General features: G+C 36.8%; 1 protein-coding gene across 1 annotated transcript in view; it reads left to right on the top strand.

Moving 5' to 3' along the window:
- The window catches only part of POLQ (DNA polymerase theta), a 119,309-nt gene that overhangs the window by 53,326 nt on the left and 38,379 nt on the right, over positions 1-27,604 (top strand). The window contains 6 exon segments of the mRNA XM_036018151.1: positions 713-856; positions 1,828-2,024; positions 6,420-6,660; positions 21,812-22,005; positions 24,975-25,112; positions 26,335-26,509. Of these exon segments, the coding sequence (XP_035874044.1) occupies positions 713-856; positions 1,828-2,024; positions 6,420-6,660; positions 21,812-22,005; positions 24,975-25,112; positions 26,335-26,509 (1,089 nt within the window).

Below are 27,604 nucleotides of genomic sequence, written 5' to 3'. Positions count from 1 at the left end.
TGTTTTGTTGATTAGGTTCCACTTAAAGGTGAGACCTTAAATGTCCATTAAGTTTTGAGTACTTGCCTGATCTTCGATTCATAGAGCACACGTGTTAATGACAAGATTTTACTTGTCAGTGTTGACTAGCACATTCCATTTTTCATTCAACACATAAAATTGAGCACATTTTATGTGTTAGAGGTTAGAGGGATGAAAACATTTACTGAAATATAACAAGTATGAGCCGGTAATTTTCCAGGTACTGGGGATATAATTGTAAATAAAATAGATTGGTTCTTGACCTATGTCTTTGTAAAATTGGAGATGCATTATTTTATTTTTTAATTTTTATTGTTTTTCAATTACAATTGTCTTCATTTTCCCCCCATTGCTCTCTCCTGCCCTGCCTACATTCAGTCCTCTTCCCGCTTCTGTTGTCCTTGGCCAGGGTCTTTTATACATGTTCTTTGACTTGACCCTTCCCCTTCTTTCCTCCCTTACCCCCTTCCCCCTCCCCTATGGACACTGTCAGTTTGTTCTTTATTTCCAACTCTTTGGTTATATTTTGCTCCCTTGTTTGTTTTCTTGATTAGGTTCCACTTATAGGTGAGATCATATGGTACTTTTCTTTCACTTGCCTGGCTTATGAAATTATTATCATTGTTTTAATGTTCAGTTTAATGGTGTTATTTTAAGAGATTTTTAACTATTTCACTTTTGATTTACTTAGTTAGGTCACCTCAGGAAACTCCTATTAGAGATGACGGATTGCCTGTTAAAGGTTGTAATAATATCTTGGTGATTGGACTGGCTGTGTGCTGGGGTGGAAGAGAAGCCTATTATATTTCATTGCAGAGGGAACAAAAGGATTCTGGTATGTAATCACCAGTTGGCAAATTCATCATTTTAATGTAGCCTCTGTGAGGTAGTGACTTCTTTGTTAAGAATAATTACTTGATATTTACTAAGAATTTATTTTTAGAATTAAATTTTTGATAGTGGTTGTAGTGTGTACATTACTTTGTATATTAACTATAATGATTATTTTAAGAAATGCAACCCTTACTCCCTCCAGGTTGTCACATGGAAGTAGCTACTGATACTGTGTTTTCTTCTTGGGGGTAGTGGAGTATAAGGGGCTCTCTGACCATCTTGAGGGTTTGTTTTTGAAGACTGGATCGTAATAGTTTCTTTTCAGACTTCTTTCCTCCTTTTGACTGGACCTAGAGCTCATCTAGAGGCAGTGATGAGCAAGATATCTATAGTAGTTGAATCACACAGCCTAGGAGAAGTCTTTGGAATTAAAAACATATGTTCTGGAAATACCTTGTGATTATGGTTGTTGGACACCTTGCTGACTGAAAAGGAAACATTTTATAGGATGCCATATAACATTTATTCCTGAGTAAGCATGAAATATTTTCAGGTGTTTTCAGGAAAATATTTTAGGGTGAGTAGTTACTTGAACTACTATTTTTTAAAGATACAATATTATATATTTCTACTAAATGTCCCTTTAAAAGGAGTTCCTTTAAAATTCATTTTAAGGTACCTTTTTTGTCTTTAATTCCTCACTCTGAGAAATGTAAATTTATTTTTTAAAAACTTGATTTTTAGAATTTTCTTCCACCTAAATAAATAAAGCATTATAAATCACTTAACTCAAACCACAATTTTTGGATTGTAAAGCTTTATTTACATAGCCGACATGACCTCGATAAGGTCATGCTGAATTATTGGTTACATGGGACTAGACTTTGAGTTTTTTTTAGTTTTTACATTATAGATTGCTGTTTCATGTGAATGCATGTGATTTTTGCCTTAAGACTTTTTTTTTCTTTTAAGAAATTGGTGCTAATTTGGTCCCACCTTCTCTGGATCCAAACCTGACTGTGAAGGACAGAATGTGGCACCTTCAATCCTGCTTCCCAAAGGAATCTGATAAGGAACGTACTGTTATCATCTATGACTTCATCCAGAGCTATAAAATTCTTCTTCTGTCTTGTGGTATCTCCCTGGAACAAAGTTATGAAGATCCTAAGGTTCTATGTCTTCTTTAATTGTTACATACTTAATTTTTTTAACGTTTAGGGCTAATTTTTAAATGACTTGATATTTATTTACCTCCAACCATGCAGCTTCAATTTTATAGGGTAGTTACTCCTTTCCCAAGTAATCCCACCCACCCACTTAGAACACAGAGTTAGGCACCAAGTGTCTCAGTGTAGCTAAGAACAGAGATGTCACAAATGCCGAGCACTAAAGTTTGTATCTTTCCTCAGCAATTTTTAAAATTTTTATTTTAGTTGTGTTCTAAGTTTTCTGTCTTATAGCATATTAGAAATGACACATCCAAAGCAAAAGCTTCACATGGATGTTTATAGCAGCTTTATTCATAATTGCTAAATCTTGGAAGCAACCGAGATGTCCTTCAGTAGGTGAATGGATGAGTAAACTGTGGGACATCTAGACAGTGGACTATTTTTCAGCACTAAAAAGAAATGAGCTACCAGGCTATGCAAAGACATGGAAGAAGCTCAAATGCATATTACTAAGTGAAAAAAGCCAATCTGAAAAGGCTATACATCGTATGATTTCAACAATATAGAAAAGATAAAATTATAAGGACAGTAACAAAATGAGTGGTTTCCAGGGGTTAGGGAGAAGGAGAGATGAATAGGCAGAACGCAGGGTTCTGTGAGGCTCTGTGGATGCATGCCATTACACGTTTATCACACCACAGAATATGTAAGACCAAAAATAACCCCTGGTGTGAACTATGGATTTCAGGCGATAATGTGTCAGTGTGGGTTCATCAGTTATAACAAATATTTCAATCTGATATGGGTTGTTGATAGTGAGGATGTTGTGTGGGGTAGGGGCAAAGAGTGTATGGGAAATCTCTGTACATACCATTCAATTTTACTGTGAAACTAAAGATGCTCTAAAAATAAAATTTAAGTTAAAAATTCAGTAAAAAAAAAGAAATGAAAGGAGAACTGTCTGATTTAGGTATACAATAACAGGATGCTTCAACTATCCCTGAGAATAGAGGCAGGAAATAGAAGTGTGTAGCTGTGAGATGCCCAGAGGAATAGCAGTTGGGGTCATTTAGCATGGAGACAAATCACCTTACTAGCTCACCCCTTGAGAACTTTCCTATATAGGACCAAAGTATGGTCTGCTTTTCATAATGATGACTGCATTTTTAAGAAAAGGGTAACTTATGTTATTGTAATATACACTTAACACTATGTTGCATTTTTGGAAGACATTTATTTACAACATCGTAGCCCTCAAAGGGATATCTTTTTGTGGAATATTAATATTGAGTTGAGATATAATACTACAGCACATCCTCAAATAATGTCTATCATTAGGATGTAGAATGATAGGATAAACTCATATTTATATTGATTAGCCTATGGTAATATTAGTTTTGTTATGGTCATTTTGCTTAAAGTTGCAAGAACTATGGACAATGTTAAGTGAGGACTGACTGTATTTGGTTGTAATTAAAACTATAATCAATAATACAATAATTTTTAATTTCTTAATTTCTTCAGCTTTTATGGCAAAGATTTTCAAAAGCAGTGTCAGATAAACTAAAGATGCTATCATTTTCTATACTTCAAGCCAGGCTCAGTTTACATGTGATAAATGCTATGTAGTTTCTTAAGTTTTTTATTGAATTTATTGTGCTGACATTGATTACTAAAATTATACAGATTTCAAGTGTACAGTTCTGTAATATATCATCTGTACTGTAATGTGTGTTCATCACCCAAAGTCAAGTCTCCTTTTGTCATCACTTATTACCCCCCTTTACCCTCTTCTACCTTCCTCCATCCCCCCAAATGCCATGTAGTTTCTAAACTGACCTCAATTGGATATAAAAGGTTGTCACATAATATTTTTTAACCATCACCTGAGGATATGTTTATTGATTTTAGAGAGAGGAAGGGAGACCGATTGAGAGAAAGAGAGAAACATCAATATAAGAGAGAAACATTAAGCTGGAATGGGAGTAAAAGGGAGAAAACTGTACTTGAACAATGATTAAAATAAAATAAAAAAAAACAGAGACACATTAATAGTTTTGCCTCTTGTACACACCCTAACCGGGGATTGAACTATGACCTTTTGGTGTATGGGACAATGCTGCAACCAACTGAGCCACCACTCCAGGGTGGTTGTCACATAATTTTGATCTTATAGAATCTAAAATGAGAATATGGGTAATATGAGCTTATTAAAACTACAGTAGCATCATCACAGATTTATTAGCACTTTTGCATAAACTACTTGAAATATTCCATAATTGTTTTGTAAATTGTAAATCAGAACACTTGATGTAAGAAGATGAGCTATTATTTTATAAAATCTTACTTTTATAAGAAACATTTGCCAACTTTTATAGTACCTCCTGAAAGGGTTCTGATCACCAGTTTCGAATATGGTTGGGGGAGGTGTCCCACACCTCCAACAATTCTTTGACTACCAGCTGAGTGTTCTACAGTTCCACTCTGTTCTGACACAAGTTAAGGGCTTAGTCCTACAAGATATCCTGCCACTCCTTTACACTCCTGCCACAAGCCCAGGTTGTTATCTGTGCTTCTGACTTACCATCTAAATCACAGGTTTCCACCTCCTTTAGTTTGATTAATTTGCTAGAGAAGCTCAAACTCAGGAAATCAGTTTACTGACTAGATTATCAGTTTATTACAAAGGATATTAAAAGATACAAATCAACAGAGGTGAAGACTTACATAGGTGCAGTATGTGGGAAGGGGCCAGGAGCTCCCACGGCCTCTGTCAACACCTCTATATGTTCACCAACCACAAAGCTCTCCAAACCCTCTCCTTTTGTGTTTTTAAGGAGGAGTCATTACATAGGCATGATTGAGTAAATCAGCCCAGCTCTGGCTGCTGTAGCTCAGTGGACTGAGTACTGACATGTGAACTGAAAGGTCCCTGGTTCGATTCCCAGGGCGCATGGCTGGGTTATGGGCCAGGTCCCTGGTTGGGGGCATTACAGGCAGCTGACTGATGTTTCTCTCCCTCCTATTCTCTCTCTCTTCCCCTTTTCTCTATAAAATAAATAAGTAAAATCTTTTAAAAAGTCATTGCCCATTGGTGATAAATTTACTTTCTAGCCCCTTCTGCCCTCCATCTTTTGGCAACTTAGGGGCATTCCAAAAGTCACCTTATTAATATAACAAAAGACACTTTTATATTTCTTGTCACTTAAGAAAATTCCAAAGGAATTGGAAGCTCTGTGCTAGACATGGGGACTGGGGACAAAGACGATATTTATATTTTTTACTATAATTCACAATATTTTACCCCCCTATAAAACTATATCCTTAACCTACAAAAGAAGTAACTGAGTCATATAGTAATTGTCAGAATTATGAACTGGGCTTAGATTTCCTTATTCTAAATCTAGTTTTGTTCTGCTAGATCTAGTCTCATTGGAAAGCTAAAAATAACAATCAAATGACCAGCTGGATGATCATTGGTAATAGGCCCTCATCCTGGGGGGAAAGCCAGAGGCTTTCTAAAACTCTGGATATGAACTTTTAATGATAAAACATTTATGCCTCACCTCTTCCAATGCTGAAAGAATTAAACAAACCCGAAAGTATGTAGGTCCATCTTTATTATAGTAGCTTGGCCCACGTCAGCCTTAGTGGAGAAGAGTCCATCTGCATTTTCAGAGACATGGTTTCAGTTGAGAGGCACTTTGTTTTTCTAATTATAAATTTTTAATTAAGTTTATTTGGGTGACATTGGTTAATAAGATTATATAGGTCTCAGGTGTAGATTTCTGTGGTACATGATCAGTATGTCACATTGTGTGCCCACCACACAAAGTCAAACCATCTTCCATCACCATATACGTGGCCCCCTTTATCCTTAAACCCCCTTCCCACTGGTAACCACCATACTGTTGTCTGTGTCTATGGTTCAGTTTTACATCTCACATATGAGTGAAATCATATGCTTCTTAGCTTTTTCTGACTGACTTATTTCACTTAGCATAAAATTTAAAAGTCCATTCATGCTGTTGCAAATGGCAGTATTTTATCTTTATGTCTGAGTAGTATTCCATTGCATGTATGTCCCATATCTTCTTTATCCAGTTCTCTATTGAATGTTACTCTAGTTGTTCCCAAGAGGCACTTGGTTTTAAGTCTACTGCAGAACTGTGTCAGCAGAAGCATTGCAGTAATGGAAAAGTTATATGTTTTCCTTCTTTGAAGGCAGCTGCTCTTATTGGTACCAAAAATGAGTCCTGGTACAATTATCCTTCTGTTCTCATAGGAAGACCACTGAAAAGTATTAAGTGAAAATGAGCTTTCTTTTTTCCCTTTTAACCTAAGGATGCAGAAATTTCTTTAAAAAAAAAACCATACTGATTGCTATCTTTTCAGGTGGCGTGCTGGTTATTAGATCCAGATTCTGAGGAGCCAACTCTTCACAGCATAGTTGCCAGTTTTCTTCCTCACGAGCTTCCACTCCTGGAAGGGATAGAGATGGGCCAAGGAAGTCAAAGCCTGGGGCTGAATGTCAACACTAAGCATTCTGGACGATACAGAGCATCGGTAGAGTCCATTCTCATCTTCAACTCTATGAACCAACTCAATTCTTTGTTGAAGAAGGAAAACCTTTATGGTAAAGCAAAGTTTTTGTCATTTTTATGCTGTTAAGACTGGTGATAGATATATATTTAGCCACTTTTTACATAGGAGGGTAAATTACACTTTTTACACAAAATATAATGTTGGATTGTCTAGCATAGAGGTCAAACTTTCTGTTAAAGGCCAAGTAGTATTTTTGGTTGTGCAACCCAAATAGTCTAAATCATAAATATTCCACTCTGCCATCATATCACTAAAGCAGGCATAGAAATATGAAAATGAGTGTTCCAATAAAACTTTATTTATACAAACAGGCATGTGCTCCTAGTATGGCCATAATTTGCCAACCTAAGGCTCTAATATAATGAAGAGAATTAGTGATGTTATATTCATTTTGTGCTTTTTAAAATACAGATTTTATATTTTTACTGTTGTCCAGTTACAGTTGTCCCCATCCCTCCCCACTACTCTCCCCTTCATTTATTGCTTTTATATTTGAACTTTATCAAATGACTTTTATTCCCACTGAGAACATATCTTTCATGGATTTAGTTTTTAGTCTGCTGGCCCACAGTGAGTACCTTGACATCACCGAGCATAATATATGCTTATGGCAGAAAGGATGAAGTGGAACAAAGTTGGCTTCATTGTGAGAAGTTATAAATGATTAATTTATTGCCTGATTAATATTAAATACTAGAAACAGCAGACTGATGAGTTCACAGAGACTGGGTTTGGAATATGGGCAGTGTCACTTACTAGTGAGGAACCTTGGGCAAGCCACTGAAACCCTCCAAGTTGGTTTTTATAAAATTGTTATGAGTATTAAATGAGAAACAACTCAGCTGTTCCGGCCAAGATGGAGGCACGAGTAGCAATGCTTAGCTTCCTCACACAACCAAAAGAAGGATAACAACCAATTTAGGCAGGGGGAAGATGGCAGTGAGGTAGGTGGGATTGGAACTCACTTGCTCATTCACCCAACTGGGATGCCTAACTGATCTCCCAAAGAACAGAGTGAACAGCCAACAGCTGACAGGAAGTTTGGAAGCCAAAGGTTGCAGAGGACAGTAAGATTTTGTAGCTTGATGGGGAGGTCCCCAGGCCTTGTGCTAGAGACGTTGGCTGCCCCTGGAGCTTTGGAGAGCCGGGTTAGTGATTATAACTTAGCAGTTCCCTCCTACCTCACTCCCCTCCCAGAGTGGGGGAGACCTGAATGTTTCAAGTCACTGGGTGGATAAAGATGCAGTAAGAGACAGCTGGCGCATACCTGGCAGGAACTATGGTCGCTGGCTGGGACAGTACCAGAGAAACAGGGGGGCCAGGTGACACCTGGAGATGGGAGAATATATGGGCTACAATTGGCTATGACACAGATAGTCTCTGGACTGGTCAGAGAATTGTTCTGTGTGGAAAGCTGGGAGTTGTTAGGAATGTCCGTCCGCAATCAAGGGGGAATTTGCTCAAAAAAGGCTCTCAGAGAGGTGCAAGGACCTCTCTCATGTGGCGGCTGGGCCAGCAAAGAGGGAGGAGGGGGGATGTGATTTGCTCCCACTCAGAGCACCTCACAGATTGATCAAAGGGGGACACCAGGGGCTCAAAGAGGTAGCAGTGCTCAGAGAGACTTAATTCAATAAAGGAACTAAACTGCCCTGAAGGGACTGCACAGGTGCAGCAGCCAGACCATCAAAGAGGGAGGAGGAAGGGTGCGATTTGCTCCCACTCAGTGCACCTCATGGACTAATCAAAAGGTTGCACAATAAGCTGGATTAGAGGCGCTGGCCTGGCTCACATGTATAGAGCAGACAGTGTGGGCCACACAGTGCTCTGAGGGCTTGGGCTGGAAACTGGGTACCTGTGAATATTGAAGTCCAGACTGAGCCCCCATCCTATCAGAACCACAGGAAAGGAAAAAAGTGGAGCCCAGCTCCCCTCTTCCTGCAGTATCCTGGAATACCAGCAAAACCCACTAGGCAGGTTTATAGTCAGCAGGAGGCTTTTTTTTTTAAGTGTAAGACAATGAGACCTGGAACTGTGAGAAGAACAAAGACAGATCCAGAAGTCAGAAGGCTAACACCAACAGCTGAGAGAAATTTCACTTTACTGTCCTTCAGAACTTGCATTTTATTTTTTGTTATTTTTAATTCTTTTTTATTTCCCATCTTTTCATTTAGGTTTTTTGTTTGTTTGATTTCATTGTTTGATTGGTTTTCTTTATACTCTTTCATGTTGCATTTTAATTTTTCTTCTTTCACTTCACTCATATTTCAATAACACTAATAATACTCTTGGTCTTTTACTTTTTATTCTTTTTATTCAGATCATATATTTCTTATCATATTATTGTTATTCCAAATCCTACACAATACCCTTCCCTGGTCTTAATCCATTTTGCCATGTTCATAAACTTTATTACTATTGTAGTTAACTTTATTCTCTCACACACTATGCCAGGTTTCTATCCCTTACTCACTATATCTCACCATCTAAACTTGCATAAGCACTTTGCTTTCTAAAGCTAGCTCACATTCTTTTTCTCTTCTAATAAGAGTTTTACCTCTTTTTCATTTTTTATAAAAAGTGGAAGGTTGGGTGAAATATCATGGTTATTGCTGTACTTCTCTGAAGGATCACCTCCCTGTTCTCTGCCTTAAATCCTATAGATTTAAAGTAACAAATCTTCCACTGTCTTACTACATTTTGCCTTCGCCCTGCCCCGATCACATATGACAGGTGGGAGCTGTGAATACCAGTAAACCCTCTAGAGGGGAGAGTCTACCAACAAAGGAGCCACCAACAGGTAAAGCCTTATTACAACATGAGAGCCCACAGAAATGGAAGAAAGGCAACCCCAGAGCATCAAGACAAGGGTATCAAAGAGGCTATACCACAGAGTCCCTCAGAACTCCTACCACAGAAGTTCACCTTATGAAGATAGCTGGCAAAGCAGAGCATCAGGAATCACAGAAACAAAAAGTCATCTAAAATGGGGAGACAAAGAAAGAACCATCAATTGAAAGGAATGGAAAACTCCCCAGTAAAAGAGCTAAATGAAATGGAGGCAAGCAAACTATCAGATATAGAATTCAAAAGAATGTTGATAAGGATACTCAAGGAACTCACAGACAACTACAAGGAACTGAGTAGGAATGAAACAGTATGAAAAAGGAAATAGAAACTATAAATGAGAACCAGGAATAAATGAAGAATACAGTTTCTGAAATAAAAACCAAACTAGAAGGAATCATAAGCAGGCTGGATGAAACAGAGGACTGAATTAATAAGCTGGATGACAAAGTAGAAAGAAATACCCAGGTAGAGCAGCAGCACAAAAAAAGACTCAGAAATATGAAGATAGCTTAAGGGAACTGCAAGACTATGAAATGCAATGACATTGAATCTTAGGAATACAAGAAGGAGAAGAAAAGGAGCAAGGGATAGAAACTCTGTTTGAAAAAATAATGACAGAAAACTTCCTGAACCTAGAGAGGGGAAAAGTTCAGGAAACACAGAGGGTCCCAATCAAGATGAACCCAAAGAGGCCTACTCCAAGATACATCATAATTAAAATGCCAAGTTTTAAAGTCAGAGAGAGAATCTTAAAGGCAGCAAGGGAGAAACATGAAGTAATATACAAGGGAGCTCTGATAAGGCTAGCAGCTGATTTCTCAACAGAAACACTACAAGCCAAAAAGGAATGGCAAGAAATATTCCAAGTAATGAAAAGCAAAGGCCTGCAACCAAGACTGCTGTACCCAGTGAGGCTCTCAATTAAAATGGAAGGTGAAATAAGGAGTTTCCCAGACAACTGGGAGAATACACCTCCCTGTAGACTGAAAGAATACATCTCCACCAAACTAGCATATAGTAAGATACACTAAAGGGACTGCTTTAAGAAGAGGGGGGAAAAAAAAGCAAGAGAGGAACACAGGTACATGGGGGGGAAATGAATAAGTACTTATGAATAATAACCTTAAATGTTAATGGATTAAATGCTCCAATCAAAGGACATAGAGTATCTGAATGGATAAGAAAACATGACCTGCATATGTGCTGCCTACAAGAGACCCACCCCAGAGAAAAAGACTTATACAGACTGAAAGTGAAGGGTTGGAAAAACATACTCCAAGCAAATGGACAGGAGTAAAAAGCTGGGGTAGCAATACTTATATCGGATACAATAGACTTCAAAACAAAGGGCATAAAAAGAGACACAGAAAGACACTTCATAATACTCAAGGGAAGAATTTATTAAGAACACATAAACATTATAAACATACATGCACCTAACATAGCAGCACCCAAATATATAAGGAAAATCTTGGAGAACTTCAAGACAGACATAAACAGCAACACACTTACTTATACTAGGAGATTTTAACACCCCACTGTCAAAAATGGATAGATCTTCCAAACAAAATATCAACAAGGGTATTGCAGCATTGAACAATGCCCTAGATCAAATGAACTTAACTGATATATATATAAATGCACAAAAAATATATAAAACAATATTTTATATATAAAGTAATATATAATGTAGATATATAAATGTAAAATATTATACATCTTATATAAATATATATAATATACATTATTATACATCTTATATAAATATATATAATATATATTATTATACATTATATATGTATAAAACACACCTTTCATCCCAAAGAAGCAAAATACACATTCTTTTTAAATGCACATGGAGGCCCTGGCTGGTGTACCTCAGTGGATTGAGCATGGCCCTGTGAACCCAAGGGTCACTGGTTTGATTCCCAGTTGGGGCACATGCCTGGGTTGCTGGCCAGTTCCCTTGTGGGGGGTGTGCAAGAGGCAACCACATACTTATATTTCTCTGCCCCTCTTTCTCCTTCCCTTCTTTTCTCTCTAAAAATAAAATAAATATTTTTAAAAATGCAGATGGAACATTTTCCAAGATAGACTACATGATAGGGCACAAAATAAGCCTTAACAAATTCAAGAAAATTGAAATCATGTCAAGCATTTTCTCAGACCACAAAGGCCTGAAACTAGAAACCAACCTCAGGGAAAAAACTTAAAAACACTCAAATTCATGGAGATTAAATAGCATGCTATTAAACAATGAATGGGTTAAGAATGATATCAAAGAAGAAATAAAAAAGTTTCTGGAAACAAATGAAAATGAACACACAATAGTCCAAACCTAATGGCACACAGCTAAGGAAGTCCTGATAGGTAAGTTCATAGTGAAACAGTCCTACCTAAAAAAGACAGAAAAATTTCAAATAAATGACCTAACCCTACATCTACAAGAACTGGAGGAACAACAACAAACAATGCCCAGAGTGAGTAGAAGGAAGGAAATAACCAAGATCAAAGCAAAATTAAACAATATAGAGACTAAAAGAGCAGTTCTGAGGATCAATAAATCCAGGAGCTGGTTCTTTGAAAAGATAAACAAAATTGACAAGCCTTTAAGCAGACCCATCAAGAAAAAAGAGAGGACCAAAATCAGAAATGAAAGAGGAGAGATTACAACTGATACCACAGAAATAAAAAGGATTTTAAGAAATGACTATGAACAACTATATGCCAAAAATTCAGAAACCTTGGTAAAATGGACAAATTTCTAGAAAAATATAATCTCCCAAAACTGAGTGAAGAAGAAGCAGAAAGCCTGAACAGCTGATGAAATTGAAGTAGTAATAAAAAAAACTCCCAGCACATAAAAGCCCTGGACTGGATGGACTGGATGGTTTCTTAGGAGAATTTTACAAAACTTTTAGGGAAGAGATAATCCCTATCCATCTCAGAATATTCCAAAAAATCCAAGAAGTGGGAAGCCTCCCAAATTCTTTTTATGGAACCAGGATCATCTTAAAATCAGATAAATATACAACAAAGATAGAAAACTACAGGCCAATATTGCTGATAAACATAGACACTAAAATCCTCAACAAAATATGGGCAAACCACATCTAGCAATACATTAAAAAGATCATATACCATGATCAAATTGGATTCATCCCACAGATGCAAGGATGGTACTATATTCACAAATCAATAATCCTGTCACATAAACAAAAGGAAAGACTGAAATCACATGATCATATCAATAGATGTGGAAAAAGCATTTGATAAGGTACAGTACCCATTTATGATAAAATGACTCAGCAAAGTGGGAGTAGAGGGAGCATACCTCAACATTCTAAAGGCCATATATGAGAAACCTACAGCCAACATCATACTCAACAGGCAAAAACTAAAAGCTTTCCTGCAACTAAGATCAGGAACAAGACAAGGATGTCCACTTTTACCACTTCTATTCAACATAGTACTGGAAGTTCTAGCCACAGTGTTCAGACAAGAAAAAGAAATAAAAAGCATCCATATTGGAAAGGAAGAAGTGAAACTCATTGTTTGCAGATGACATGATAGTGTACATAGAAAACCCTATAAACTCTACCAAAAAACTATTTGACCTAAGTGAATTTGGCAAAGCAGAAGGACACAAAGTCGTTATTCAGAAATCAAAGGCATTTTTGTACACCAACAATGAAATATCAGAAACAAAAATCAGGGGAAAAAAACCCATTTGCTGTAGCAACACAAAAAATAAAGTACCTAGGAATAAACCTACCAAGGAGGCAGGCACAAAAGACCTGTACACAGAAAACTATACTACACTGAAGAAAGAAATTAAAGAAGACACAAATAAATGGAAGCACATGCTTTGTTCATGGATTAGAAGAATTAACATCATCAAAATGTCCATACCACCAAAAGCAATTTATAGATTCAATGCAATCCCTATTAAAATACCAATAACATATTATACAAATATAGAACAAATATTTCAAAAATGTATATGGAACCATAAATGACCTCAAATAACTGGAGCAATTTTGAGAAAGAGGATCAAAGTAGGAGGGATCACAATACCTGAAATTAAACTATATTACAAGGCTACTGTAATCAAAACAGTCTGGTACTGACCTGAGAAAAGACACATAGATCCATGGAACAGAATAGAGAGCCTATAAATAAACCCATGTCTTTACAGTCAATTAATATTTGACAAAGGGCAAAGAACCATAAAATGGACTGAAAATAGACTAACAAATGCTGTTGGGAGATCTGGACACCTACATGCAAAAAAATATGAAACTCGATCACCAACTTACACCATACACAAAAATAAACTCAGGGTGGATAAAAAACTTAAATATAAGTCATAACACTATAAAGTCCTAGGGGAGAACAGAAGCAGGAGAATTGCAAATATTACATGTAGCAATATTTTCACTGATGTGTCCCCTAGAGCAAGGGACATAAAGGAAAGAATAAACAAATGGGATTACATAAAGTTTAAAGGCTTCTGCAGGACTAAAGAAAACCTCAGCAAAATGAAAAGGAACCAATTGTATGAGAAAATATATTTGCCAATGATACACTGGTCAAGGGTTTGATCTCCAAAATATATAAAGAACTCACATGACTCCACTCCAGGAAGACAAACAACTGAATTAGAAAATAGGCAAAGGACCTGAACAGACACTTCTCCAAGGAGGACATACAGAGACATGAAAACATGCTCAGCATCACTAGCCATCAGAGAGATGCAAATTAAAACTGGAGTGAGATACCAGTTCATACTGGTCAGAATGGCCATCATATCAACAAACGACAAGTGCTGGCAAGGTTATAGAGAAAAGAGAATTGTAGGACATTGTTGGTGGGAATACAGACTGGTGGAGCCACTGTGGAAAACAGTCTGGAATTTCCTCAGAAAAGTAAAAATGGAACTGTCTTTTGACCCAGTAATTCCACTGCTGGGATTATCCTCTAAGAATCCTGAAACACCAATTCAAAAGAACCTATGCACCCCAATGTTCATAGCAGCGCAATGTACAATAGCCAAGTGTTAGAAGGAACCTAAGTGCCCATCATTAAATGAGTGTCTCAGAAAACTGTGGTACATTTACAAAATGGAATAGTATGCAGTAGAAAGAACAAAGAAACTCCCACCCTTTGCAACAGCATGGATGGATCTCGAGGACATTATGCTAAGTGAAATAAGCCAGGCAATGAAAGACAAATACCATATGATCTCACCTTTAAGTGGAACCTAATCAACAAAACAAGCATGCAAAATATAACCAGAGACATTGAAATAAAGAACAAATTGACAGTAACCAGAGGGGAAGGGGGAGAGGGATAATGGGGGGAAGGGGAGAGGGATAATGAGGGGAGGGGTCATCAAGGAACATATAAAAGACACATGGACAAAACCAAAGGTGGGTAGGATTGAGGGTGGGAGGTGGGGATGTTTGGGGCGAGGGAGAGTGGTTGGGGGAAAATAGAGACAACTGTACTTGAATACCAGTTTAAAAAAAACATAAAAATTATAAGCATAGAAAAATCAACTAATTTAAAAACAAAAAACAACCAGAACTGCCATAAAATCTAACTGCATTATCATCCGACAACCATGGAGTTAAAGAAACATTCTTCCAGACTGACAGTGCCACATCACAACAAAGAGGGAGAGGGCTGCCTTGCCCTGGCAAATACCTAAGCATCCACCCCTTATAACATAATAGGTAAGCTGAGACAAAGAAATATGGCCCAAGTGAAAGAACAGATCAAAACTCCAGAAAAAGAACTAAGTGATGAGAAGATAGACAACCTATCTTATGCAGAGTTTAAAACACTGGTAATCAGGATGCTCACAGAAATGATTCAGTTCAGTCACAAAATGAAGGAAGAAATGAAAGCTATGCAAAGTGAAATAAAGGAAAATATACAGAGAACCAACAGTGCAGGGAAGGAAACTGTAACACAAATCAACAATTTGAAAGAAGAGGAAGAAATAAACATCCAACCTGAACAGAATGAAGAAACAGGAATTCAAGAAGATCAGGAGAGGCTGAGGAACCTCTGGGACAAGTTTAAACATTCCAACATCTGAATCCTATGGGTACCAAAGGAGAAGAGGAAGAGCAAGAAATTGAAAGCTTATTTGAACAAATATTGAAGGAAAACTGGTAAAGCAAATAGACTTCCAGGAAATTCAGGGGGCTCAGAGAGTCCCAAAGAAATTGAATCCAAGAAGAAACACACCAAGGCACATCATAATTAAGTTATACACTACTAAAGATAAGGAGAGAATATTAAAAGCAGCAAGAGGAGAGTAGAGAGTTACATAGGAAGGAATTCCCATGAGACTATCAACTGATTTCTCAAAAGAAACTTTATAAGCAAGAAGGGGCTGGAAAGAAGCATGAAAGGCAGGCGCCTACATCGAAGATTACTCTATTCATTGAAGCTATCATTTAGAATGGAAGGACAGATAAAGTGCTTCCCAAATAAGGTCAAGTTAAAGGAGTTCATCATCAACAAGCCCTTATTATATGAAGTGTTAAAGAGACTTATCTAAGAAATAGATGGTGAGAAACGATGAACAGTAAAATGACAACAAACTCACAACTATCAAGTGAACCTATAAAACAAAAACAAAAAATAAGCCAACAACTAGAACAGGACAGAGTCACAGAAATGGAGACCACATGGAAGGTTATCAGCGGAGAGGGGGTGTGGGAGAATGGAGGAAAAGGTACAGGGAATAAGAAGCATAAATGTTAGGTACAAAATAGACATGGGAAGGTTAAGAATAGCATAGGAAATGTAGAAGCCAAAGAACTTATATGTATAACCCATGGACATGAACTAAGAGGAGGTGGTGCAGGGCAAAGGGTGATAAAGGAGAGACAAAATTTAGACAACTATAATATCATTGTCAATAAAATATACTTAAAACAAGTAAATGAGAAAGAACTCAGTGCAGTGTCTGCCACAGAGTTAGCATTCATTTTTGCATTAGTTGATTATTATTATTATTATTTTTATTGGTAACATATGCTGTCTGTGCTGATAGTGATATTCTCTCCAGTATCATTGGGTAGAATAATACAAAGACCAGACTGACTTGCTTAAGTGATGTTAATTAGCAGCTCTGGAACAGGCACCAAAGTGTTTTAAACTCAGCTTCTCTAAGCCAATGTAGGTAGGCCACGGAGTGGGAATACGTGTCACACACACCACAGGACTGCTTCTGCGTTCATGGACAATGGTGCTGAATGAACACAGCCCTCTCTCCCTCTGTCTGCCTCTTCTGCCCCTAGGTGAGATGCCAGGCATAGTTCGTGCAGTTTCCAGGCACCAACATTTGATGGTGGTGATGAGGATTAGTGTATAACTTTTTATAGACATTTCTTCTCCGTTATCAGAATTAGAAGTTTTTGTTATCTTTGGGAGGAGACCACTCAGTAGTTAAAGGAAGTTTTTAACCTACAAAAAAAGGGAGACTGGTTTTCCTTTCAGAAAAGTACAAGAAACCCTCAAGATCGGTTATTTTTTATTTTTTAACATTTACAATTTAAATGTGCCTTGAAAGCTTTTTTTTTTCTGCAGATTTTCAAAAGTTGGTGACCACAAGTTAAATGCATTCTTGTACAATGTTGCCTTTATTTTTTATTGTTGTTTGAATACAGTTGTCTCCATTTTCCTATTGTTAAGTCTTTTTTATTCCAAGATTCCAGAGAATTGAAGTACAATGAGAAAAGGGAAATTTTGGACAGAATGTGGACAACTGTCAAATTTTGTTTGGATATAATTATTTCAGGATGTGCTTGTTTATTTTAATGGACCTCCAGAATCTTCATTTTTTTCTTTCCTCATTTCTTATCTATTGGGTTGGTGTGTTCTGGCAGCTGATTTTTTTCCCGGTAGAGAGCTGATTTTTGTTAGGGAATGAATAAATGTCTTTTTGCTCAATGTGTCCAGGACAAAGTATCCTGTTCTTTTCACATGGGTCAACTAGGCTGTTTTTAGAGTGATTTAAACACATGTGAGATGATTTTCTAAGTATGGAGAGAGTTGGTTTCTCTCTCTTTTAAAGGACTTCATCTGTACAGATTTGCACGTCATGATCTTTGTTTTATGTACACTATCATCATGGGTCCATGTGTGGTTTTTAATTATTCATTATTAATTTAATAATTTAACCAATAGCTGTTAACTCATGTTATGGATAACTCAAACAGATGTGTCTGCCCATGTGCTCCTCCTTTCTTACACTTCCTAAGATTTATGTTTATCCTTACCATATTTTTAATTTGTTTTATTTTTTAATTAAAAATTTTATCTCATATAAATAGAAGCAATATATTACTTGGTTTTGAACTTTATAAAATATTTGTCAGATAGGGACTTGCTTTTTTTCCTTAGTATTGTGTCAAGATTCATGTATATTTTGCAAGTATCTATAGTCAATTCATTTTCACTGCAGTGTAAACTCTCACTGTGTGAGTGTGCTAAGATTTATTTATCCATTTTCCTATGGATAAACGTTTGGGTTATTTCTAGTTTTGTTTTTATTTTTTGTTTTGCTACAATAAGTAGTTCTGTGTACATCTGCTAACAGTGACATGTCTGCTGGTACATGTGGGCAAGAACTTCTTCTGTTTGTAGATTTGCTCTGTTATGGGAATGAGAATAGTCAACTTTATAAGATTATCTAAATTGTTTTCCAGACTAGTTGTAAAAGTTTATTCTTGAAACAGCAATATGAAAGAAGTTTGGCTAATTAATATTGTCTCAATTTTGTCAATTCAGTGGTTGTAAAATGACTATAAATTTCCTTTCTTGAACTTTGCTTTTGGTAATAAAGTTATTCTAGTGTTATGTAATGAGTCAATGAATAGAAATAAGTAAGAACTCCTCTTTTTATTTTGGAGGAGTTTATGTATGATAGAAATGATGTGTTCCTTGAAATTCTGGTAGAATTAGCCTATAAAATGTTTCTTTGTAGAAATATTTTTTTATTACCACTGTAATGTCCCTAGTAACTGTAAGATTATTCAGTTATATCCATTAGGTTGTGTTTTGGTAAGCTATATATTTTAAGAAATAGCTCTTAAAATACCTCTTTATCTCTTTCATCTGAAATTAAAAATTTTTTGTTATAAAGCTATTGTATATTTTTTCTTTTTTATATTTCAGATGTAGCTGTTAATGTCTTCCTTTTCTTTCATAATATTTATTGTTTAATATCACTAGAAGTTTATTCAATTTTTCAGTCTTTTCAAAGAATCATTTTTGCCTTTGATCTTCCCTATTGTTTTTGTTTTCTATTTTCTTGATTTTTTGTCAACATTTATATTGTTTTTTTCTTCTAGTTTTTTGTGACTTTATTCTTCAGTTCTTTTTCTCAATTCATAAGTTTGACACTAAGTTTATTACTTTCAAATTATTTTTTTGTTTTCTAATTTAAACATTTAAGGCTATACATTTCTTTTAAAGCTTTACTTTTTAAAAAAGATTTTATTTATTTATTTTTAGAGAGGGAAGGGAGGGAGAAAGAGAGAGAGAGAGAGAAACATCAATATGAGGTTGCTGGGGGTTATAGCCTGCAACCCAGGCATGTACCCTGACTGGGAATCGAACCTGCGACACTCTGGTTTGCAGCCCGTGCTCAATCCACTGAGCTATGCAGGCCAGGGCTAAAGCTTTACTTTCATTTTATCTCACAAGTTTTGACATGTAATGTTTTCTCATTTTATTCTAAATATTTAATAATTTGTTATGATACCTTCTGAATCACAGATTATTCAGAAGATTGGTTTTTAATTCCTGAATATTTGGAACTTTATTTTGTATTTTTATTATTACCTTCAAACTTAATAGAATTGTGGTGAGAGAACATGGTTGTGTAATACCCATTGTTTGAAATTTTTTGAGTTGCCTTCTGACCTGAAACTGGAACTGTGGTGTAAATGATCTGTGTGTATGTAAGAAGAGTGTGTATTCTAACTGTGGATGCAGAATTTTGTAAATGTTAAGTCAAGGTTGTTTAAATGTTTTGTATCTAATTTTACTATAGTTAAATCAATTTTTACTATATATTTGAGACCTTTTTATTGGATGCATAAATGTTTAAAATTGATTTAGCTTCCTGATGAATTAAACCTCCTATTTTTATGTTTTAGTCAGCTCTATCGCTAATATTTTTTATTTTTAGTTTATTTTCTGGAATGAATATGGCAACATCAACTTTCTTTTGATTAATATATGCTTCATATGTCTTTTTAATTTTTTTAAACCTCTAAGTTCTCATGCTTTAAATATGTCTTATAAACAGAATATGGCTTATTCATTTATTTTTCAAACTTACCAATTCTTAAAAATTTAATGTTTATTATGTTTTTCCATTACCATTTAGTCCTCTTGCACCCCTCCCCCAGCAGTCACCACACTGTTGTCCATGCCCATGAGTCCTTTTCCTTTTTGCTCCATCTCTCACCCTCTAACCTCCCCCCGCCACCACTAGCTGTCATCTGTTCTCCATCTATGAGTCTTTCTCTGTTTTGCTTCTTAGTTCAAACTTGTCATATTTTTTAATTTACAAATTTATTGTGATTATTGGGGTATTTGCACTGTTTTCCTGCTCTTTACTTTGTATTCATCTCTCTTTATTTTGTAAACAGTTCATTCATAACTGTGCCCTGTGCACTGTTCTAGTGATTTCATAGCTGCAGTTCTTAGAATCTAAATCTGTCTTTTGTTTCTGCTGAATTCCATTCATTATTTCTTTGCCATCTTGTAGTTTCACACTTTCGGTGAATTCAAATGAGACTTGATCAGTGGAGCCCTGCTGGCCTAACTGGGGAAACTTTCCTGTAGACAGGCTTTCCTCTTGCCCCCACTGTTGCCAAACAACATACACAGTGTCCAACAACTACTTTCGCCTTCCTCGAGAGCTTTGGTTCCGGGCAGGAGTCTGAGAATCAGCTTCTCCTCCTGGTGCTATTCTGAATATTATATATATATATATATATATATATATATATATATATATATATATAATGTGCATACACACACACATACACACACACGTATCCCCTCAACCTTTTGGCTGTTGGACTTCATTCCTATGACAAATCCCTGCTCCCTGCCGTCTAAGGATCCAGTCTGGCCCCTGTAACTCAGATATTGTACTGCTCTGACTGTTCTTATTCTGACCCCAGTTCCTTACTTTTCTAGTCACACATCCCATGAATTTCTGCCTTGGATCAGGCCTTGAGGCCTTGAAAGCCAGACTGATGCCTGGTTATTCCTCCTGTTAGAGGCCCATCACTCACCCTCGTTTTGGTGGTGGTTATGGGTGTCCCTGGAGATCTCCTTCCTTTTGATTGAGACCAGCAATGCCTCAGAGAATGTGTAGACCTCTCGGGGCCGGGGGACAGCAGGTCAGGGCTTCTCAGAATCCTAGTGACCCATAGTACTGGAAAGTGAAGACTTGGGTATAGATTTTTTTTCTTAATGATTTAGGACAGTATTTCTCACAGTATATTCTATGGACACTATTTAGGATGCTAGTAAGTAATACAAGAAAGAGTTTCGTGGTCAAGTAACTTCAGATGTTTGGTTAATACAAAATTAAATAATTGTCTTTAGTTCAGGTCTTCTCAGAGCCTCTAATATATTAACATACATCACGAATATCCAACCGCAGTACATAAATGCTGAAATCACAGTGTCTAGTGTCAGCTCCACCCTTTGTATAGAGGATCTTTGAAGATAAAATTCCTATGAACATACTGGAAAATGAATTTATAATGACAAATCTGTTGAGAAATGTTAGCAGATAGAAAACTAGTCAGATTCTTATTTCAGGAATTTTCTTTACTTTGGTAAGTGCATCAGAAAATGTAAAACCTGCATATTTGGTTGTTTGTGCAAGCATGGGACCAGGAATATTGGAACCAGTTTCAGGGAAGTAACACTTTATAGTTAGCTTAGCAAATAAGATTGGCTATTTTGGTCTTGCTGAGAGTAGCAGAAACATTATTTTGGGAAACAAGAGATCTCCAGTAATCCATACTATTCACAAGCTTGCCAATTCTTCTGTTCTCTGGATAGCCAAAGAAAGTAGTCTAGTGCTTAAGTGGAACAGTGGAAAGTACTTTTGTGCCTTTCATTGTTGGTTTGAAGATGCTGTTCAGAAGACTGGGCTGGGAAGAATACCATGGTATCATCTGTGCATTTTGCTACAAGAATTCTATGTGTGCTTAGACCATGATGCTGATCTAGTCACCTGACTGGTAAATTAATGTTTTAGTCTTCTTTTTCTCTTCCAGATGTTTTATGCAAAGTGGAAATGCCCTGTCAGTACTGCTTGGCCTTGCTAGAACTAAATGGGATCGGCTTTAGTGCTGCGGAATGTGAAAGTCAGAAACACGTAATGCAAGCCACGCTGCACGCCATCGAGACTCAGGCCTACCAGCTGGCTGGCCGCAGCTTTTCTTTCACCAGTTCGGATGACATTGCTGAGGTTGTATCATGGGAACAGAGAATTTAGAGAAGTAATTTTTAGAGTTAAAAATGGTTCTGTGTGTGTGTATCTCCTAAATGTGTTTACCTGAACAACAAATTCAGTTACACAGAATATTTTGGAGGTAGAGTATTCTAGCATACAGTTTGTTATCTCTTGTATTTATGAAATAGGAAGGCAGTAAAGAAGGCTCCCAGAACATATGCTCTCTGAGAAGGAAATTTGCCTGCAACAGAGGAGGCGCTTAGTAAATATTTGTTGAACAAAAGACAGTTGCATAGCAGTACAGCTGTTTCTCCCGTCCTTGCCCCTAAATCCCGTTGTAGAGTACAAAATTAGATATTTTTCTCAGGTGTTAATGAAATATAGATTTTTGTGACTGTCTGCTTCTTAAACTTAATTACTACTTTTATCACCTTACATAAATTTTTACATAGTTTATTCTCGCTTTTATTTTCAAAGGTTGGTGTTCTATCCTCTCCTTCCCCAGACTCTACAAAGGGTGGTTGGGTTGTTTTAAAGGGATTACAAATGTAGGTTTTGGTGCTTATACTTGATAGCATTGAGGTTACAGTGTCTTCTAGATGTGACTTAATAATACAGCATATTGGTGAGAATCATAGGCTTTAGAGACAGAATTCTTGGGTTCAAATCCTACCTTCTTCATTTATTAACTCAGTCCATGACTTTGAGCCAACACATCAACTCTTTATATCTCAATTTTGTCATCAGTAAAATGGGTTATGATAGAAATACCTGATAGAATTATTCTGAGGAATAAATGATAAATGTAAAGCACTAGAATAGTGGCCATCTCATAGTAAGTACTCAACAAATGTTATATATAATAATAAAAATGTCCATTTTTTTTTCCTGGCTGGTGTGGCTCAGTGGATTGAGCACCAGCCTGTGAACTGAAAGGTCTCTGGTTCAATTCCCAGTCACAGCACATGCCTGGGTTGCAGGCCGAGTCCTGGTTGGGGAGGTGTGAGAGGCAACCGATCTCTCTCACACACTGATGTTTCTCTCCCTCTCTTTCTCCTCCCCTTCCTCTCTCTCTGAAAGTAAATAAATAAAATCTTTTAAAATGTCCATTTTTAAGCCACAGAGTTATGTGTTTTAAAAAATGAGGAACTTTGTTTCTCCTAATCATGTGGTACATTTGTATTGAATTCAGTGGTGACTTTTTGGGGGTATTTTTAATAATTTCTTTTGAGTTCTTTAGCCCAGAACTCCCTAAGCTAGTACAATACCTACCCGAAGGCACATAAAATTACATAAGGTGCTTTTAAAATATATAGGATCTCTGAATTTCAGCACTAGTAGGCTCGGAGCAAAGGCAGGAACCTGTGCCCTCGTGGCGCAGACAGGCACTGAGGTGTCAGGGCCCTGGGCCTGGACCGAATGCTAAGCTGGAATAGCCCGGAATAGCTGGAATCACCCCGAAGGCCTTCGGTATTATTAGCTTGTTCTTAAGTGTTCACATTAAAACTGATGTTATGTTTAAGGTACTGTAACAGTTTTACACATTGACTGTTTAATTCTTGCCGACTTGAAGTTACATCTTTGGACCAGGCCAGATATCATACTCATCTAGAGCTGCACTAATGCAGGAGCCACTAGCTGCCACTTGTGGCCATTTAAATTGAAATTAATTAAAATTAAATAAAACATCAATTTAGCTCCTTATTTGGGCTAAGCACATTTCAAATGTTCAAAAGCCACACTGGGTACTATGTCAAACAGCGCAAATATAGAACATTCCCATTACTGCAAAAAGTTCTTTGGGATGACACTTGTCTAGGGCAGGGATTGGCAACTGCAGCATGAGGGCCAGGTCTGGCTGCCATCTGTTTTGGCAAATACAGTGTTGTGAGAATGCAGCCACACATGTTTATTTACTTACTGTGTTTGTCTGCTTTCATTCTATAATCACACAGTTGAGAAGTTGTGACAGTAAACCTTGAAAAGCCAAAATATCTGTTATGTGGCCTGTTATAGAAAAAACTTGCTGACCTCTGGTCTAGAGGGAAGCATGGGTTAGTGAAAAGAAAAAAGGACTTTAGAGTTATGTGACTCTGGGTGATAATTCTTAGTTCTGCTGCATTCTGGACATGTAATGCTGAGCAAGACTTCCCAACTGTCTTTTTCAGATTTGTCACAGAATTGTAAAGATTACATACAATGGCACATGTTAGAGCATCTGGCATAATGGCTGGCATGTAGTAGGTGCTCAATAAATATTAGTCCCTTTTGCCCTCATCTTGTTCAACCCCCTTCCATTTCATAGATGTAATCAAGGCCTGAAGAAGTAATTTATCTGGGGGATCCTCCCTCTGCCTCACAGCCTGGGTCCCTGCCCTTCATTGCTTTAGTGGGTGTGTTTGGCCACGCTAGCCCTCACTGCTGCATTGGCTTGGCCACTTCTCCCGACTTTTTGTGCCCAGGGACTGTCAGGGTCCAGCCTTGTGGTAGTAGAATTAGATGGCTTTTTGGACCCGTCCTACTTAGTGTTCTCTGATTTTTGTGATCACAGTAGCCACGAAGTCTCCCATGTTGACTCTATGGGGCTGAAATGATTGAGCAGCCATACTGTTGACTAGAGCAAGTGGTGCTTAGGAGAGTTCACAACCATCAGAGCACCCTGCAGTCTCAACAGCTTATTTGTCAGTTGTTCAGCACAGAGTGTACTTTCCTGTGTCGCTGACTGTAAGAAAGCCCGGTACTAGTATTAATCTGTCAGTGCCTGAGTTAGCATATGGACAGCTTAAGTTACATGTCCAGCTTATGGACATATATGTTTTTATTGCCATTATTTTTTAACTGTGGTAATTCAAAACTTTCCAAAAAAATTCTTCCAACCCAACTTGAGCTATATAGGTTGTTTTTCCAAATAACTTTAAAAATGTTTTCTGAATGACAATACTTGAGATTTGATTCTTGACTAATGAAGCTATAATTTCTTATAGGTTTTATTTTTGGAATTGAAGTTGCCACCAAATGGAGAGATAAAAAACCAAGGCAGCAAGAAAATTTGGGCTTCTACCAGAAGAGGGAATGACAATGGACGCAAGCTAAGGCTGGGAAAACTGTTCAGCACTAGTAAGGTGCTCTTTGGGGCAGTCACGGGGCAGAGTCTGAAATACTTTTAGCATTTTGGTGTTTTCAAAGAATGTTGATGAAATCCAGATCCAACATAGCCCACCATTTGCGCTTACCTACATGAGAACAAATTGGCTTGTGGTTTGGCTGCCCACAGTAAATGTGGCAATACCTCAGCACGGGAAATCTGGACCATAATCTGACTCATCAGTTGTGCCCTCCCTATCATTAAAACAGTGTAATGGTTTGTAAAATCAGACCTGTAGACATTATTTAATTATTGACATCCACTAAGTTTAGACTTCCAGTATAATATACTTTGTATAGTTATATGAACATGAACTAAAGTATGGAAGAATTTTTTAAAAGAAAAATAAAACCCAAGGTAATACAAATGAAACACTGTTTTTTTCAATTCTAGGGCAAAATAGTAAGTTTTACATGAGTTTCTTTTAAGAATCTATCCTTACTGATTTCAAACTGAAATTGCTAGTCACAATCCATGGAAATTGGATGAATGGGAGAGAAGAGTAAAAGGGCTCATTTTACATTTTTATGGAATGGATTTTCAGTGGAAAAACAAGGGTAGAGAGTATAGCCACAGTGAGACAGGTTACCATCCTGCAGAATTTCGCCCCAGTATCATTCACTCTCACTTGCCTGACCTGGGGACATTTCCACTCCATTCTGTAACCATTCTGTAACACTTTTTATTTGACCTCACTGGTCCTTTCACCTCACAAGTTTTTATTCCTGAAACATTCATTGAAAGTCTGTAGCTTGGAAAATTCAAAGTGTTAAAGATAAATGTCTTCTCATTTTCTTTTGACACAGAACCATGAAAGTGTTAGGACAAAAAATGAAAAAAAGTGAAATTTACAATTATGTGAGGAATGGAGGAGGAAAATATAGAGATAAAGAGAGATGATATAAACTCTTGGAGTGTGAAGAGGCAGTTACTTTGCTAAGTTGACATCTTATTAATTTTTTAAAGGTAGATCTAAATTGATGTTGCTTAGCATAAACATGTTTGATTTTAATAATCCATAGTTATCAGAGTTTTAGCATTATGGTGATTTCTATAAAGTCCAAACAGGAAGTTTGAGTTGTAAATACAGGAGTTAGCAAGTTTAATTTTGAGACTATATTACTTACCTAAAAGAGATTCTAGTTTGCTATGGAATTTGGATAAGAATCTGATCTTACTTTATTGTGTTTCTTTGTCAGGATGTTTTAAATAAGTTAAAGGCATTACATCCTTTACCAGGCTTGATATTAGAGTGGAGAAGAATCACTAACACCATCACCAAAGTGGTCTTTCCCCTGCAGCGGGAAAGGCAGCTGCACCTTGTTCTTGGCATGGAAAGAATCTACCCTGTATCACAGTCACACACCGCTACAGGTAAGGAGAGATTTTAAATATGCGTAATATCCAATCCTGAAAGAAAAAATTGTTCATTTACATATATTTTTTATGATCACCAAGGAATTCAAGTGTTGATCTTTGGGTTCAACAAAATTTTGTAAATGTTTATGAAACACATACTATATCCAAAGTATAGATGGATACTAACTAAATACAGAGATGAGATTTAATAAAAAATAGTTTCTGCTTTCAGATATTGTGTAGAGTAACTAGGATGTCTGAATCTGTGCTTTGGATGAGAATATATCTAGGAATTAACTATTTGAGTCAGTGATCTCAATCTAATTTTAATTATCCCCATCTCCTGAATGTCTTAAGATTCTCTCCAAGTCAAATTTAAGTAGACATATGTGGAGCTTTTGTAGAATAAGTGAACAGCTTATTTATTCTATTAGAACAGAGAGCTGTGAGCCCTTTGGGTGTCTCATGCCCTCCGGGCGTAGATATGAGCATCATATGGTGAGGGGAAAATGTCTCACTTCTCTAGGCAGTACAAAACTCTAAATATTTGCCAAATGCAGTGTGCATTGGAAGTCAGAGCAGTGTTAAGCCTTTCATAGGGAAGGCATTTTAGATTGATGGTATCAGATTTTTGTAAGTTTTGAATTCTGGCGCTGTGAATCTTTAAAGTACTTAACCTCTCAGTGCCTAAGTTTCCTCATGATAAAACAGGGTCATAATAGTTCTACCTCACCAGACCATCCTGAGGATTTAATTAATTAATTAATTAATTAATTTATTTTTTAACCAAACATACTTTAATTTTAGTCTTCAAAGAACAAACTCCCCCCCGCCACGAAGGTAAACATGATTGATTTATGAAATTAGTATTTGTGATCCCTCTTCAAGGCATTCTCCCTTAATGGGAAACTGAGCTTCAAAGACTCCAGACATTGAAAGGTTTAAAAAAAATAAAACTTTTGTTGTCAGTATAAGACAAAACAGAATCTAGCATACGTCAAGCAAATCCATTCATACTTCAGGTCCTTCTCCTCCAGGAGCCAGTATTGGTATGTTATTTGCATTTAGAAAAATCCGGCCTAATTTAGTAATCCTTCTCCCTTCCCGTGT

This window comes from Phyllostomus discolor, chromosome 2 (genome assembly GCF_004126475.2).
Source record: "Phyllostomus discolor isolate MPI-MPIP mPhyDis1 chromosome 2, mPhyDis1.pri.v3, whole genome shotgun sequence".
NCBI lineage: Eukaryota > Metazoa > Chordata > Mammalia > Chiroptera > Phyllostomidae > Phyllostomus > Phyllostomus discolor.
This window is presented reverse-complemented; position numbering and strand designations above follow the sequence as displayed.